Source organism: Loxodonta africana, chromosome 13, assembly GCF_030014295.1.
Source record: "Loxodonta africana isolate mLoxAfr1 chromosome 13, mLoxAfr1.hap2, whole genome shotgun sequence".
Lineage (NCBI taxonomy): Eukaryota > Metazoa > Chordata > Mammalia > Proboscidea > Elephantidae > Loxodonta > Loxodonta africana.
The window spans coordinates 47,234,494-47,252,517 of record NC_087354.1 but is presented as its reverse complement, the minus strand read 5'-3'; the positions used below and the strand labels follow the sequence as shown (position 1 = coordinate 47,252,517).

General features: G+C 46.9%; 1 protein-coding gene across 1 annotated transcript in view; it reads left to right on the top strand.

Moving 5' to 3' along the window:
- Positions 1–18,024, top strand: part of CORO2B (coronin 2B) — a 173,100-nt gene that overhangs the window by 78,760 nt on the left and 76,316 nt on the right. The window contains exon 2 of the mRNA XM_064267337.1: positions 7,141–7,341. Within this exon, the coding sequence (XP_064123407.1) occupies positions 7,141–7,341 (201 nt within the window). The remainder of the gene's footprint in view (positions 1–7,140; positions 7,342–18,024) is intronic.

Below are 18,024 nucleotides of genomic sequence, written 5' to 3'. Positions count from 1 at the left end.
TAAAAAAATACACACGTACATACACACATGTGCACACACACGTGTATATATACATTTGCTGTTGTTAGCTGTTGTCAAGTTGGCACCCAACTGATGGTGACCCCATGCACAACAAAATGGGATATATATGTATATATATATAGTCGTGCACTGCATAACGTCCATTCAGGGAGTGTCTGACTGCATATACGTCCGCGGTCCCATAAGGTTATAACACAGTTCAGAAATCCTGGTCAGAGAATGGGACATATCAGATTTAGGCATGTCACACTTGACAATCATTAAGATCCTCAAAAACAAAGAAAAAATACTCCACGCTGTTAAAGGCTTGGCTCCACTGAAAGCTGCAAGGCTAATGACAATGCGAGACAGACCTATATCGGATACGGAGAAATTGCTAATGACACGGACTGAGGACCAAACACAAAAGCGAACCCCCCTCAGCATGTTGACCGTCACTGCTAAGGCATGAAGTCTGTTTGAGATTCTTAAAGAAAAAAATCAGGACCAGACTAAGATATCGAGTTTAGGGCTAGCTAGCTCTGCGTGGTTCAAGAGCTTCAAACAATGTTTTTCGCTGCATAGTGTGAAAGGAAGTGGTGAGTCTGTGAGTGCTGATGCAGGGGCAGCAGCAGAATTTGTGGAAACCCTAAATAAACTAATTGTGTAGTTGTCGTTCTTAGGTGCTGTCCATTCGGTTCCGACTCGTAGCGACCCGATGCACAACGGAATGAAACACTGCCCGGTCCTGCGCCACCCTTACAATCACTGTTATGCTCGAGCTCATTGTTGCAGCCACTGTGTCAATCCATCTTGTTGAGGGTCTTCCTCTTTTCCACTGACCCTGTACTTTGCCAAGCATGATGTCCTTCTCTAGGGACTGATCCCTCCTGACAACACATCCAAAGTATATAAGATGCAGTCTCGCCATCCTTGCTTCTGAGAAGCATTCTGGTTGTAGTTCTTCCAAGACAGATCTGCTCTTTCTTTTGGCAGTCCATGGTATATTCAATATTCGCCAACACCGCAATTTAACGTCATCAATTCTCCTTCCGTCTTCCTTATTCATCGTCCAGCTTTCACAGGCGTAGGGGACGATTGAAAACACCATGACTTGGGTCGGGAGCACCTTAGTCTTCAAGGTGACATCTTTGCTTTTCAACACTTTAAAGAGGTCTTTTGCAGCAGATTGGCGCAATGCAATTTGTCTTTTGCTTTCCTGACTCCTGCTTTCATGGGTGTTGAATGTAGATCCAAGTAGAATGAAATCCTTGACAACTTCAATCTTATCTCCATTTATCATGATGTTGCTCATTGGTCCAGTTGTGAGGATTTTTGTTTTCTTTATGTTGAGGTGTAATCCATACTGAAGGCCTTGGTCTTTGATCTTCATTAGTAAGTGCTTCAAGTCCTCTTCACTTTCAGCAAGCAAGGTTGTGTCATCTGCATAACACAGGTTGTTAATGAGTCTTCCTCCAATCCCGATGCCCCGTTCTTCTTCATATAGTCCAGCTTCTCATATTATTTGCTCAGCATACAGATTGAATAGGTGTGGTGAAAGGATACAACCCTGGTGCACACCTTTCCTGATTTTGAACCAATCAGTATCCCCTCATTCTGTCTGAACAACTGCCTCTTGAGCTATGTAAAGGTTCTTCATGAGCACAATTAAGTGTTCTGGAATTCCCTTTCTTTGCGATGTTATGCATAATTTGTTATCATCCACACAGTCGAATGCCTTTGCATAGTCAATAAAACACAGGTAAACATCTTTCTGGTATTCTCTGCTTTCAGCCAGGATCCATCTGACATCAGCAATAATATCCCTGGTTCCACGTCCTCTTCTGAAACCGGCCTGAATTTCCGGCAATTTCCTATCGATATACTGCTGCAGCCATTTCTGAATGATCTTCAGCAAAATTTTGCTTGTGTCTGATATTAATGATACTGTTCCATCAGTTCGTAATACCGTGGGGGCTTGCGTGTTGCTGTGATGCTGGAAGCTATGCCACCGGTATTCAGATACCAGCAGGGTCACCATGGAGGAAAGGTTTCAGCTGAGCTTCCAGGCTAAGACAGACTAGGAAGAAGGACCTGGCAGTCTACTTCTGAAAAGCAGTAGCCAGTGAAAACCTTATGAATAGCAGCGGAACTCTGTCTGATACAGTGCTGGAAGATGAGTCCCCCAGGTTGGAAGGCACTCAAAAGACGACTGGGGAAGAGCTGCCTCCTCAAAGTAGAGTCGACCTTAATGACGTGGATGGAGTAAAGCCTTCAGGACCTTCATCTGCTGATGTGGCACGACTCAAAATGCGAAGAAACAGCTATAAACATCCATTAATAATCAGAACCTGGAATGTACAAAGTATGAATCTAGGAAAATTGGAAAACATCAAAAATGAAATGGAACTCATAAACATCGTTATCCTAGGCATTAGTGAGCTGAAATGGACTGGCACTGGCCGTTTTAAATCAGATAATCATATAGTCTACTATGCTGGGAATGACAACTTGACGAGGAATGGTGTTGCCGTCATCGTCAAAAAGAAACTAATTGTAGAGGGAGGTTATTTGCCCCAGTGAATTTTTAATATGGACGAAACCTCATTCTGGAAGTAAATGCCTGAAAGGACCTTCGTCCATAGTATGGCATGTGCACAACGTCCAAATCACACAACGTCCTATTTCACAGAATGTATCATGGCCATTAAGCGATGCGTGACTGTGTGCGTGTATGTAGCTATACATATGTATAATGGGCATGTTCTTGATTAAATAATGCAACATATGAACCTTTGATTGGATCCTGATGGAAAAAAAATATAATAGCTGTAAAAGATATTTAGAGAAATTTGCATATGGACTGGGAAATTAGATGGTATAGAAAAATTGTCAGCTTCCTTCGATGTGAGAACGGTGAAGTGGTTATGTAAGAAATTGCCCTCCTTTGTAGGAGATGCACACTGCAGCAATAAGGGGGCAGAAGTCATAAGTTGGTAATTTCTTGTCCAATGATTCCATGAAAGAAAGGAATACACACACACAACCCTCCCCTCCAAAAACCCGTTGCCATTAAGTTGATTTCAACTCATAATGACCCTATAGGATACAGTAGAACTGCCCCATAGGGTTTCCAAGGAGCGGCTGGTGGATTTGAACTGCCAACCTTTTGGTTAGCACCCGAGCTCTTAACCACTGCACCACACAGACATAGAGGGAGATAGAGCAATTATGTAAAATGTTAACAGTTGTTAATTTAAGTGGTAGATGATTGTTAGGCTATTTTTTCAACTTTTTTTGTATATTGAAATATTTCATAATAAAAAGTTGGAAAAAATATGATGTGGTCTCCGGAGTCAGAAAGATCAGGTTCAAGTCAACTCTGTCCTTGATAACTGTCTGAACTTGCCTGCGCCTCGGTTTCCCACACTGTAGAAAAAGCCAAACCCGTGGTGTCAATTCTGACTCCGAGTAACCCTGTAGGACAGAGTAGAACTGCCCCCTAAAGTTTCCAAGGAGTGTCTGGTGGATTCGAACTGCCCACCTTTTGGTTGGCAGCTGCGTTCTTAACCACTGTGCCGCCAGGGCTCCAGTCCCCATGTTGGAGAACAGGGATATTTGCAGTTCCCACTTCAGGTTCGAGTCAGGTCCTGAAGGCTAAGCTGTGGCTGGGCAGAGAAGAAGGGAGAAGGCATTCCAGGTAGAGGAACTGCACCAGCAAGGAATGGGAGGTTGGAATGGGCAAGCTCAGCACCTTCTTTCTCTACTATGGAAACTGTAGAATCTAGAATGTTCTACCAGAACGATTTCCAGCGTTCTCACCTCAGATTGAATTTTTGCCAGGTCCATGAACCATCTGTACTAGATTTACCTAGTGTATTTCTTTGAATTGATTCTTTTTTTTTTTTTTTTAACTTCCCCTTGTTAGCAGTGTTGTTGTTGTCAAGTGCTGCTGAGTCAGTTCCGACTGATAGTGGTCCTATGTACAACAGAACGAAACACTGCCCAGTCCTGCACTATCCTCATGGTGGTTGTTATGCTTGAGCCCATTGTTGCAGTCAATGTGTCAACCCACCTCATTGAAGGTTTTCCTCTTTTTCGCTGGCCCTCTACCAAGCATGATGTCCTTCTCCAGGGACTGATCCGTCCTGATAACATGTCCAGAACATGTGAGACGAAGTCTCACCATCCTTGGCTCTAAGGAGTATTCTGGCTGTACTTCTTCCAAGACAGATTTATTCATTCTTTTGCCAGTACATGGTATATTTAATATTCTTCGCCAACACCGTAATTCAGAGGTGTCAGTTCTTCTCCAGACTTCCTTATTCGTTGTCCAGCTTTCGCATGCATATGAGGCGATTGAAAACACCATGGCTTGGGTGAGGCGCACCTTAGTCCTTCAAGTGTCATTAGCAATAATATCTGTGAAATCAGGAGTCTGGCATGCAAGTTATATTTTTTCTAGTGCACATTAAAATAAACACATGACTGCTAAAATTAAAAACTTCATCTCTGTACCATGCATAAAGGAACCTTGGGTGACCTCCTAGGACTCACTTTGAGAATCGCTGATGCAATCCTGATGAGGAGCCAGATGCCCAGAAAGACCACACAGCCAGAAGTGACTAGACCAGGCTCCCGTTCTATGGTCTCCTGCATGCCTTTGTCCTGAACAGTCTTGGGCAGTACTCAGCAGAGAGAAAAGGCAGGCTGGAAAGGGGACCGGCAAGGGCAAAGTCAGGGAAGGAAGGAAAGTGGAGGATGTAGGGGGGCCATGCTGCTGGGATGGCTGGGACCTGGGGAGCAGAGGGTGTGGGGGGCTGTGCTGCTGGTATGGCTGGGACCTGGGGAGCAGAGGGTGTGGGGGGCTGTGCTGCTGGTATGGCTGGGACCTGAGGAGTTGAGAGTGTGGGGGGCTGTGCTACTGGTATGGCTGGGACCTGGGGAGCAGAGAGAAAACCACTGGGGCAGCAGTGTGGGATCCAGAGAGCAGGTGGGAAGAGGATTTGCCTGAAGGCGAGCAGACTTCCCTGGGATTCTCCTTATTGGGTTCTGAACTTCTTCCTTCGATAAACTGTGGCTTAATTCCTGGCTTTGTTTAAATGAAATGCCAGGTTTTGTACTCAGTCAGATTCCCAGAGTTGGTTTCCTGATTCTGCTATATGGTGTTTCCTTTTGTTCTTCCTCCCCTTGGAGATTCATCTTAAGAAATTCGCTTGCCCCTTTCTGTTCTGAGATGAGGTGGGAGACTCAAGGCAGATCAGGAGACTTGGCAGGAAGGGGAAGGGATATGTAAGGGCAAAGTCTGCTGGGCAAGAAGCATATTAATTTAAAAAGCACTTATTGAGCCCCTGCTGTGTGCCAGGCCTAGGGGTGAACCAGGGCTGGGTCAGGCACTGTATCGGGCTCACTGTTCAATGGTGACTGTTTGCAGGACCTCCCGGTAGGAGGCGCCATGCTATAGCAAAGCTGGAATCTGTCTTGTTCGGCCCATTCAGTCTTCCACCCGTGTGTTCTCTGTTAGCCTAGCACAGGGCAGACATGCTGTAGGGGCCAACCAAACATCAATTAGCTGGTTAGGTGGTAGAGCCTGTGTCAGGGATAGTGGCCTGGGAGGGGTTCCACTCTGCTCTCTTAGGCAGGGGCTCTCAAAACTACTTCACACTCACTAGTGTGGGGTAGGGGAGCAAGCTGGATTAAAATGCTGATTTGGGGGCTCTGTTCTCAAACTACTGGATTCAGTAGGTCTGGACTTGAGCTGAGGAATCAGCATTTCTAACAAACCTCCCCACTCCAGATGATTTTGATACAGGTGATCTGTGGACCATACGCTGAGAAACCTGGTTGCTCCAAAGTGTGATCTGGTATTGAAAGCATCAGATGTATCATTCTAAGAGTCACGTCATGGCCCTACTCTTTAACTGTGTGGCCTCGGACAAGTCACTTAGCCTCTCTGTGCCTGAAAATGATAATGATGATGATAGTCATTGTCATCACCACAATGCATTGGACTGTCTTAGTTACCTGGTGCTGCTGTAACAGAAACACCACAAGTGGGTGGCTTTAACAAACAGAATTTTATTTTCTCACCGTTTAGAAGACTAGAAGTCTGAATTCAGAGTGCTGGCTCTAGGGGAAGGCTTTGTCTCTGATGGCTGTGGGGGAAGGTCATTGTCTCCTTTTAGCTTCTGTCCCTTAGTCCCTTGGTGATCTTCACATGGCCTGGCGTCTGTCTTCTCCCATATCTGCTTCCTTCTCTGTGCCTAATCAGCTCATTTTATATCTCAGAGTTGATTGGCTTAAGGCACACCTCACACTGACATGGCCTCATTAACACAGTAAAGAGAACCTAGTTTCCAAAGGTGTTACATCAGAAAATGTTAAAAAAAAAAAAAAAACTGTTGCCATCAAGTCTATTCAGACTCATAGCGGCCCTATAGGACAGAGTAGAACTGCCCCATAGAGTTTCCAAGGAGAGCCTGGTGGATTCAAACTGCCCCCCTTTTGGTTAGCAGCTGTAGCACTTGACCACTCAGAAAACAAAGGGGTTAGGGATTACAACACTTATTTTTGGAGACACAATTCAATCCATAATAAAGGACTAAGGGATTTCTGAGGGTGCATTTGTGGACTAGAAGCTCTGGAGAGACTCAGAGAAGGGATGGTAATGGGTGGTCTTGCCTCCTTGCACATAGGGGACACCCCCCAGTGGCCCAGTCACAGTGGCCTCTCCCCGTTGTGAGTACCCACCCTGCTCTGAATGCACCTCCCAGACCGAATTGAGGCAGCCCATACGTGTTGTTGGACGGATGGTTTGCTCTACCACATGGCATGTTCCTTGGTAGTAGAAGGGCCCTACAACCTTTCTGGAAGGTGGAATGGGCGTGTGTGCCAGAAGAAGAAAAAGTAAAAGTGCGAATGCCCTTAAGTGAGCCTTTGGTGTTGTAGTACTTTTTTAAAAGAGTAAGTTATCTTGCACAGGAGCCTTTGGAGGCTCCTTACCCTTTGCCCCTTTCCTCAGGACCGGCACCAGGGCTCGCTCACCTCCTGCGCCCTGATGAGCAGCTCTCCTCTCCCCAGCGCCCTTCCCTGCCTGAAGCAGTGATCAGCCTGACCCATGTCTCTCTTGCGCCCCCACAGATGTCCTGGCGTCCGCAATACCACAGCTCCAAGTTCCGGAATGTCTATGGGAAGGTGGCCAACCGGGAGCACTGCTTCGATGGGATTCCCATCACCAAGAATGTGCATGATAACCACTTCTGCGCCGTCAATGCCCGCTTCCTGGCCATTGTCACTGAGAGTGCGGGCGGCGGCTCCTTCCTCGTCATTCCCCTGGAGCAGGTAGGTGGTCCCACACCTCCCTGGGTTGCCCGGAGAATCCCAGCCCTGGTTGCAGCCCTAGGACAGAGCGAGCGCCTCCTTGGTCACTTGTGACAGGGCCTGCGGCCCTTATCATCTCTGAGTTTCCCCATCTCTGCCACCTCTTACTCGCTTGTCATGTGTTCAGTGACTGTGTCTTGCCCTGAGATTCACCAGAACAAGTGCGGACATGGGATCCAGGAGACCTGAAGTCTGTCCCCACACCTTGTCCCCAGGTGTGCATGTGGACAAGTTACTGCCCCTCAGCATGCATCAACCTGAAACCAAAAAAACCAAACCCATTTCCCTCAAGTCAATTCCGACTCACAGCCACCCTGTAGGACAGAGTAGAGCTGCCCCATAGGATATCCAAGGAGCAGCTGGTAGATACGAACTGCCAAACGTTTGGTTAGCAGCCATAGCTCTTAACCATTGCACCACCAGGGCTCCCCCATCAACCTAAGGGTTTGGAAAATATTGACCCCTGAGACCAGGTCCAGCTCTACAATTTTGTGTTCTGGGTGTTCTTTTGGTTTGGAGCTGAAAGGGATGAAGACCTAGCCATGGTCATATTTTAAAAAAAAAAAAAGTTGCCGTGGAGTCCCTTCCAACTCATGGCAACCCCATAGGATTTTCATGACTCTGACCTTTTCAAAAGCAGATCACCAAGCCTGTCTTACCTGGATGAGTTCAAACAGCCAAACTTTAGGTCAGTAGCCTAGAGCTTACCCATTGTGCCACCCAAGGACTCCTGTGTGCCCATTGGGCAGTGTGAAAATGGCACGCCCATTAAAAAACATTGGGAGCTCTCCACTCAGAGACTGGAAATACCTTCTCCCTCACCCCCATCTGTTTTTCCCCTTCTGTGGCTGCTTACCTGAATATAGCAAATTAAGTCTGCAAAGCCTAGACCATGAAAATTTTAAGCTGTGGTCCTTCAAGCGGAGTCCCAGGAGACCTGTTGGAGGTCACGAGCCTCAGGGTAAGTGCTCCTGTCAGCCCCACTTGATTATAGCTGAGTTCTCCCTTCCAGGCCTGACTCATCCCCACCCCCACCCTCCGTCAAACCTGCAGGGGGAGGAGGAGGTGTGTGTTTGGGGAAGCCTTGGTGCTCGAAATTCACCATCAGCTGGTGGTGGAGGAGGGATTTTTCCAGTCTCTCCTACCCACATGGGGGGAGCATAGATTTAGAAGAGGCTTAGTCCAGATGCTTCTTGCCACTGAAAGGGGCCACTGCAGTGACAATAAGGACAGAGCCTGAGGCTTTGTACTTCTGGGCAGAGGTCTGAGGAGCATCCAACTTGGCGAGGGTTCTAGTGGGCTCTGCCAGTTGCCGGCTGTGTGACCTTGGGCATGTCACTTAACCTCTCTGGGCCATATTATTCCTGTAATTGTAAAGTGAGGATAATAAATTCTTCTCTGCCTACTTCTGTGATATTGGCAGCAAGTGGGAAGGTGGGTAAGTGAGCTCCTGTAAACCACTCATTGTGTTAGAGACGTTTCTTGGGAAATTTGTGAGCTCTGCTCTTCGCCCTTGCAAATGCCCACAGCAGCGCGAACCATTTGGAGGGATTCTCAAGTGTAGCTTGCCTATGCCCCTGAACCAGATGGCCCCAGATTTCTATCTGCTCTGCTCCATCCACAGCAGGCCTGCGGGCCACCAGGAACGTGTGGACTGGTTCTCAGTGAGGCTCAAGCCCATGGCTGGCACCCTGCCAGGCTCTACTTTATACCTTGCAAGAGCCAACGGTCAGTGCCTTGCACTGTAACAGAAATTAATTCCAGATGAATTAAAGATCTAAACATTAACAACAACAAAAAAGAAAACATGGATCACTGAATGAGGGAAAGGCTTCCTAAGCAAGATAAGAACCCCAAAAGCAGGAAATGATCAGTAGATTTAAATACATTAAAAAAAAAATAACGCTTCTGTACTACAATACGATACCTTAAACAAAACGAAAAGGCAAGCCTCATACTTGAGGACAATATTTGCAATATATAACAGACAAAAGATTCCTGTCCAGAATATATGTAGAATTCCAGAAGAATCAATAAGAAAAAGAACCCAATAAAAAAATGGGCAAAGGATGTGAATAATCAGTTCACAGAAGACAAACTGTAACTTTTACCCTAAAAGGTTCATAATCTTCGGTATTGCCAAAGGTGTGGGAGAACAGGTGCTCTGATACACTTGAACCAGTCAGAACAGAACTGCACTCCATAGAGTTTTCAATGGCTGATTTTTGAAGTAGATCACCAGGCCTTTCTTTCCAGGCACCTCTAAGCCATACCAAACTCATTGCCCTTGAGTTGATTCTGATTCATAGCGACCTATAGGACAGAGTAGAACTGCCTCATAGGGTTTCCAAGGCTGTAATCTTAACGGATGCAGACTGCCACATCTTTCTCCTGAGGAGCAGCTGCTGGGTTTGAACCATGACCTTTCAGTTAGCAGCTGAGCATTTTAACCATGCACCACCAGGGCTCCTTGAGACACTCTGGGTAGACTCAACCTCCAACCTTTTGGTTAGCAATTGAGTGGGTTAACTGTTTGAACCACCCATCCAACCCAAACCCATTGCTGTCAATTCCAACTCATAGCAACTCTATAGGACAAGGTACAACTACCCCATAGGATTTCCAAGGAGCAGCTGGTGGGTTTGAACTGCTGACCATTTGGTTAGCAGCCATAGCTCACTGTAGCTCTTAACCACCGTACCACTAGGGCTCCTGAACTACCCAGGAACTCCTGAGACACCTTGGGGAGCTGTAAATGAGAACAGCCTTTTCAGAGGGCAACTTGGCAGTATCTATTAACATTGAAAGACATGTGTCCATGAGCCCCACAATCCCACTTCTAGGAATCTATCCTATAGAAATATTCTCCCGTGTATATATAAAAAAATGTTTGCAGCGTTTTTTTTATACTCGATGATCTTTTTACAAACCTCATTTTTTATTATTTTTGACAGAAATAAAATTCCTATGCCAAATTGCCTGAAAGTTTCTAAACTCTTCCTCTCAGTTTCCACAGTGGTAACAAGAGTTTTATGTGGTCAGTAGCACTGGTCTAGAATATGATCAGATTTTGTAAATGTTCCATGGGCAGCAGAAAGAATGTATATTCCCTCTTTACAGAATATGAATCTCCCTCTACAGAAATATATGATATATGATATATATATATGTGTGTGTATATGTATATATATATGTGTGTGTGTGTATATGTATAAAAAAAATGTATGTGTATATATACATGTGTATTCTGTGTACACATATTTTTTCAACTTTATTTGTCCACATTCTGTGCTACAATTTATTTTACAGCCCTTGATTAATTATAGTCTGAAGATGATGGCTCATATTACAGGTTGGTTTCTGTCTCTTCACCTCATTTCAAGACGTTTTCACCTGACATCAGTACTCGATGATTTTTGCAGTATTTTTGTAGTAGCAAAAACTTGGGAGCAACCTGCAGGCCCATCAGTAAGGAAATGAGCAAGCAAATTAAGGGACATCTACACAGAGAGGTACTGTGCAGCCCTTAAAACTGTGTACAGCAGCTGTTCTCAAATTTTTCAGTCTTACACTCTTAAAAATTATTGAGGACCCCAAAGAGCTTTTGTTATATGGGTTATATCTGTCAGTATTTAGCATATGCAAATTAAATAGAAGACATTTTTATAAATATTTATTTAGAAAGTCACTGAAAAAAAATGATAAACCAATTTCATGTTCTCATAAAAAAACATTTTTATGAAAAAAAAAAAAAACACCACATTTTTCCAAACCAAACCAAACATGTAGTGAGCAGAATGGCACAGTTTTAGGTTTTTGCAAGTCTCTTCACTGCCTGACGTAACAGAAGACAGCCACAGCGGCTGATCTGTATTCAGCTTGTTGTAATAGTACGCATCATGCAGCCTCCAGAAGACCCCACTGCACAGTCGTGAGAGAACAAGATAAAAAGAGCGAATGACATCTTAGGTTTATTGTGAAGATAGTTGTGACCTGATGGAGTCCCCAGAAAGGTCTCAGGGATCCCCCAGCGAGCCACAGAACTACGCTTTGAGAACCACTGATGCAGAGGCATGTTTAATGATAGAAAACTATGACACACTATTAAGTGGGGGGAAAAAAAGGTGAAATGTGATTAATCCCATTTTAAAATATCTGTGTATCCATCTTTCTATCTGGAAAAACCTGAGAGAATATACACCTAACACTAAAAGATAACTCAGTTATCTCCAAGTTTTGAGATTGTGAGTGCTCTTTAATTTTCTTCTTTTTCCTGAGCTATATTTTCTAAATTTCTTACCATTAACGCTTAATGTTCTGTACTTTTGGAGGGGGGGTCAGTAAAAGCAGAGGTGTATAGGGAGCATGTGGTTTCAGAGGCTGTCCAGCCCAGAGAGGGGGACAAGTTTCCCTGGCTCACCTGGGCAGCCCCTCCTCAGCAGGGACCCCACCCACAGGATTTACCTGCCGCACTGCTCATCTGATGGATTTCTTTGTATACCACGAGCATCGGCACTCCCTATGTATCTTGACAATACAGTCTCCTGGAGTAACACATAGGTATGAGCTTGCTGTAGAAAGTCCAAACAAAATCGAAGTGCCCAAAGCGAGGAAGTGGAGGGTGGAGGGAAGTTTTGACTGGGTGGGGGGGTAGGCAGCTACGGACTAAATGATCTGGGTGGTTCATTCTGTTTGAAGCAGGACCTGGTATCTGGGACTTTGTGGAGCAAGATCCCACCCCCAAGGCAGATCTGCTTAAGAAGCAGGGCAACTCTGGCCTTCCCATGCTGCCCGAGCCTAGGCTGCCAGTCTGCTGCCCCCTGTGGTCAGGGCTGAGCCTGCAGGCCTGGGGAGGCCTGGTGCTGGGTGGGAGAGCTGCCAGTATGTTGCCTTCCAGTTGACTACAACTCATGGCAACCCCACGTGTGTCAGAATAGAACTGTGCTCCAAGAGGTTTTCTATGGTTGAGTTTTTGGAAGTAGATTGCCAGGCTTTTCTTCCAAGGAACCTCTGGGTGGACTTGAACCTCCAACCTTTTAGTTAGCAGCCAAGCCCATTAATCGATTACACCATCCTGGGACTCCCAGTAGGGAAGACAGGAGGAGCTGATAAACAAAAATAATAAAAACACCAAATTCAGAACCCCTTTGATGAGCTGTTCCCCCTTGGCCAGTGTTCTAGAAAGAAAAAAAGTTATATTCTTTCAGTTCCAGCTTTTCCCCCGCTTGATAGAAATCTCCTTAAAAAACAGTTTCCTATATTATTCAATACAAGCACAGAAACTATTTTGGCTATTTCTTGGCAACTCCAAATCATTGTTTTACTCGTTAGTTATAGGCTGTGCCACTTTTCAGAATGAACTTGTGGGGCACACTTTCACTCCTACTCTGAATGGCCCCATATTGCTGTCCTGGACAAACAGAAGGCCACAGGAAAACATGTCTGCTTTCACAGTTCTTCTCTACAAATTTCCTTTCCGTTGTCAGGTATGCCTTCTCGTTCCTTTCTTACTTCTCTGAGGTTTGGGCCAGAAAAGAACAGAACTCATCAAAAAAACAAACAAACAAAAAAAAACCCAAAACCTGTTGCCGTCAAGTCAATTCTGACTTTTAGCAACAGTATAGGACGGAGTAAAACTGCCCCACGGGGTTTCCAAGGAGCGCCTGGTGGATTCGAACTGCCCACCTTTTGGTTAGCAGCCGTAGTACTTAACCAGTACGCCACCGGCACTCACCCAGGACCCTCGAATCCCTGCCTCGAGGCTGAGCCTTCAGAGGAAGGCTTAGACACTTCCCTCGACACCCCTTGTTCAGTTTTTTCCAAAGCCAGCTTCCCAAGGATGTTTGTATTTGTGATTAAAAACTTTCTCCCAGGGTAGGAAGCCATGCCCACAACAACTACGAACAACAGTAGTAATGCTTAGCCTTTGAAAAACAGTCTCTGGTTCCAGCACTCGGTCATGATCTTCTCAGTAGGTAGGCAAGCTGTCCCCTTTTACAGCTGGGGAAACTGACACAGCAGGGATGGGCACAGAGATGGTCAAGGGAGGAGCTGGACCTGAAGCCAGCTCACTGATTTCTGAATCCAGGACTCTTTCCACTGCCCATGATGCTGGTGAACAGGCTGGCTGGCTGGCATATCTGAAGGCGTGGATTTGTCTTCCGGGGCTCTTGTTTGGGCTCCTGTTGTGAAGGCCACAGCCTGGTTTTTCCCTAGTTAACATTCAGCTGCAGCTCTCGCCTCTCTGGAGTGGAATGTTAAGCTGCAGATGGGGCGCAATCAGCACCCTGATTGCCTGGCACAGCTGGAAGGGCCTTATGAATATTCCAGAGACGAGGCACTGTGCCCAGGAGCCTAATTAACCACTTGGGCCTCCCCAGGTGCACCGCCCCTTTCCTGCTGTGCTCCACCAGGCCGCCTGCCACCTCCAAATCCAGGCCACAAGAAGACCAGGACTGGAAGCAGAGTCTCGCCTGCCTAAGCTTCAGCCAGCTACTTGGGGCCCCACTGGCACCTGGCAGAAAGAAAAGAAACCTGGCTTGAGCATCAGAAGTCTGAGTTTACCCATAACTCAGCGGGTCTCAGCTTTGGCTACACGTTAGAATCACCTGGAACTTTCGGGGGCCTAGGATACTTGCTCTCCTCGAATCTCACCTCCGATCCCGTGAAGGAAGCACGATGATCCTCCCTGTTTTACAGATGAAGAAGTGGGGGCTCAGAGAAGTCAAGTGACTTAACGAAGATTCCACAGCTCACGAATGGCAGAGCTAGAATTCAGACCCAACGCTCTCCCCACTGTACCTCTGGATTCTCACTTCCTCATCAGTAAAATGGGAACACAAAGGTCTGCCCTGCTCACCTGACAGAGGGTTACCTGTTTCCATGGAGTTGATTCTGATTCATGGAGACCCCATGTGTGTCAGAGTAGAACTGTGCACCATAGTTTTCAGGGGCCGATTTTTTTGTTAGCAGATAGCCAGGCCTTTCTTCCAAGGCACCTCTATGTGGACTCAAACCTCTAACCTTTCAGATAGTAGCCGAGCCCATTAACAGTTTGCACTACCCAGGACCTCCCATAGAGGGGTATTTCTGTATGTGTGCCTTGTATTATTACTACTGTCATTTGGATGTCTCCAAGGATTTCTTTGATCATTAATTCAATTAATACTTTATTGAACTCTACTGATACCACACATGTCCATCCCTGCTGGAAGCCGAGGGAGCGGGCATTTCCTAGACTCCACGAAAGCACAGCAGCCCTTGGGGGAATTTCCTTTCTGAATGGAGGGAGGGAGGGAGGAAGGAAGGAAGTGGCAATTCCAGTTAGCAAGGATAGGTGTGGGAGAGGGTCCTAGAGCCGGGGACCAGACAAGACAGCATTGGACCTTCAGTCATGGGACATGGACTGGGCACTCAGCACTGTGCCAGGCTTGGGGACCCAGATAATATCAGGCCTGGTCCAGTTGGCGGACCCAGGTAGGCAAGAGTTCCTCAAGAGGATCCTGCCCTTATCTTGCTCAACAAACCAACACATTGTCCAGTGGGGAGAGCTTCTGAACATGTCCATTTTACCTGCTCCCTGCCAGCAGACAAAAAAGACAAAGCGTTTTGCAATCTGTGGCATCTGGGGTCCCTGTTTAATTTATGTTCAGAATTAGCTGCCTACAGTGAAATTAACCTAGTAACTCAGCTTTATTGCAGCAGTCTGATTCTGGGACTGGGATTTGGGGCTTGGTATGGGGGGAGGGAGGGTCATACCCATCCGCTCCTTCAAGCCCTGCATTCTCCCCTCCCCCTCCCACCCTGCCAGGATTCTTGCTTAGTCTCTATCTGGGGCAGAGCACTTTCCCATGGCTTCTGGCTTCCAGGGCTAGGGTGCTGCATTTTGCCTACCACCCACTTGGGTGGACTCCTCTTGCTTCTTCTCTTATCTCTGGTCTACAGGAGTGGAGGTTCTAACCAGGGCTGGACAGTTGCCTCAGGTCTCTCCAGCCCTGGAGGGGTGGGTGGTGGAGGGGGTCGGGGGAGGAACAGTAGCAAAAATCCATTAGGCATCAAAGTGAGGAGAGCCCTGGCTCAGGAGAGCTGCCTGGAATGGTGGCTGAGAGCTCAAGCTCTAGAAGCTGACAGATCTTGCTTGAATTTCTGCCTTGCCATGTAGGTGCTGTGTGACACTGGGTGAGTCACTTAACCTTCCTGTGCTCCAGTTTTCCCCTCTGTGAAATGGAAAAATTGGATGGGGTTGGACCACATGATCTCTAGGGTTCATTTTAGCTCTCACATTCTGTTGCCTTTTATTTAACCATATCCTCACCAGTCTACTGGTGGACAATATGCAGAATACAAGAATGGCTCCTTTTGTCCCTCAGCCCCAACTCAAATGTTGCCAGCTCCATAAAGCCATTTCCATTTTAATGCCCATCTGGAGGCATTTCATGTCTATTGTTGTTGGAGCTCTTTCTACATGCTTCTTTATCTTCCATTTGGTTAGTCCATTCATCCATCCACCCACCCACCCACCCATCCATCCATCCATCCATCCACCTACCCACCCGTCCACCCATCCACCCACCCATCCATCCATTCATCTGTCCATCCACCTACCCACCCATCCATCCATCCACACATCCATCCATTCATCCAGCCAGAAGCCAACAAATGCTTATTGAGCATCTACTATGTTTCCATTACAGTTTCAGTATTGGGGATACAGCAGTAAACAAGATCAAATCCTTCTGCACGTGGACTTTACAGTCCAGTTAGTTGCACCCCTTGGACTCAGAACCCCTGGGGTCAGGGGTCATGTTGATTTTCTCAGGGCCCAGCACACAATAGGTGCTCTGCAAATGCCTCATCTGTCCCTGGCTGGGATTTTCTCTTTGCTGGTTTTTTTTTTTTGGTCCTGGCAGCCCCTTCCCTCCAGGGACTGCAGAGACTGCTCGGATTGAAGGGGCTGTATCTCCGCCTTAAAACTCTTAGAACAGTACTGCCTGACCCAGCCAGTCTTACTGGAGTCCAGTCCAGGAGCTGGCACACCAGTTAGCCCTGTGACCTAGAGATTGTTTGTTGCCTGTTAGTTGCCATCCAGTCAATTCTAACTCATAGTGACCCCATGTGTGCAGAGTAGAACTGCTCGGAATCGACTCGAGGGCACTGGGTGGGTGGTTTTTATAGGGTTTTCAAGGCTGCAACCTTTCAGAAGCAGATTACCAGGTCTGTCTTCCGAGGCACTTCTGGGTGGGTTCCAAGTGCCAACCTTTCAGCTAATAGTACAGCGCTTAGCCGTCTGCACCGCCCAGGGATTCCTACAGCATGTCTGAGGCCTTATTAAAGAAGGAAAGGAGGTGCCCAGCCTAGTACTGAGGACTGTAATGAAATCAGATTTCTTTGCTCACAAAAAGCCTTTCCTTCCATTCCAGATTTCAGTAACCCCTGACCCCCGTCACTCCCCCTCAATCACCACTGTGCTCCTTAAACCTTCCCGACAAAAAAAAAAAACAAATCTTCATGGCTGTTTCCCTCTGCAGCAAGGTCTCCCCCTCTCTGGGGGAATTCAGAGAGCCTTTTCTAAATCCATTTTTCAGATCTTTCCTCAATCCTTCTTTGTTCTTCAGGCTGCCTTCCACATGGAGCAATTTGCATCTCAAAGCCGGTGACAGTCTGAATGTACAGTAAGTGACTTTGGGAAAGGGGGGAGAATCCAGCTCTGAAAGAGAAAGAAGTCTCAACTTCATTCCATTTGTTTAAAGCCCTGAGATTGACAGCCTTGCTTTTTGGTTTTTTCCCTTTTTTGGAAGAATGACTGCTTATTCTGAGAAAAATGAAGGCAGGCTCTTCAGCAGAAGTGCGAGAGTTATTCCCTTTTATTTCAGGGCTTGGCGGAGAGGCACCCAGGGATGCAACCTGACCAGTGGGCGTCCTGGGAGGTCAGAGAATCCACCCCATGGGGCCTCAGCTGATCTGTCCCCATTCCTTCTTGCAGAGGCTGGAGAGAGTCATGCCTGGCTAACTAGACTCTGAGAACTGAGGCCTGGGGGTTGAGGGCAGACAGGAGTGGATGCAGACCCTGGACCCTAACTCTGCCTGGAGGCACCAGTCTGGATTCCAAACCAGTTTACCAGTCTGCTGGATGTACTACCCATTTCCCTTCAAGGCACAGCGCCTGCTGTACCATCAGAAATCCTAACTTTATCCCTTACCAGCTGTGAGGTCCTGGACATGTAACCTCTCTGGCACTTTCCCTGTTTGTGAAATAATAATGGCACTTGTTTCTAACGGTGCTGTGACATTAAATAAATAAGGTCTGTATAAGCACTTAGCTCTTAGCCTGGTGCGTAGGGTGTGCTCAGTAAATAGGAGGAAGCTGTGCTAATGTCAGGGACTTCCACCCTCCCCTCTTCTTCTCTGGTCCACCCAGGCTCAGAAATAGCCCGGGGCTTTGGTGGGCTCCAGAGCCTGAAGCCAATAGCCTTCTTGCTACTTCTTGCTACTGTCTCCTTTGCCCAGTGCAGCCCCTGAGCCCCCACCCTGCCTAGAGAGGAAGGCACCCACAGCCCAGCCATTGTGCCCAGAAGGGAATGGGTGGTGGCACAGAGCCTCCATGGGGCATGACTGATGGGCTGTTCCAGGCCCAGAGGGAAGGGG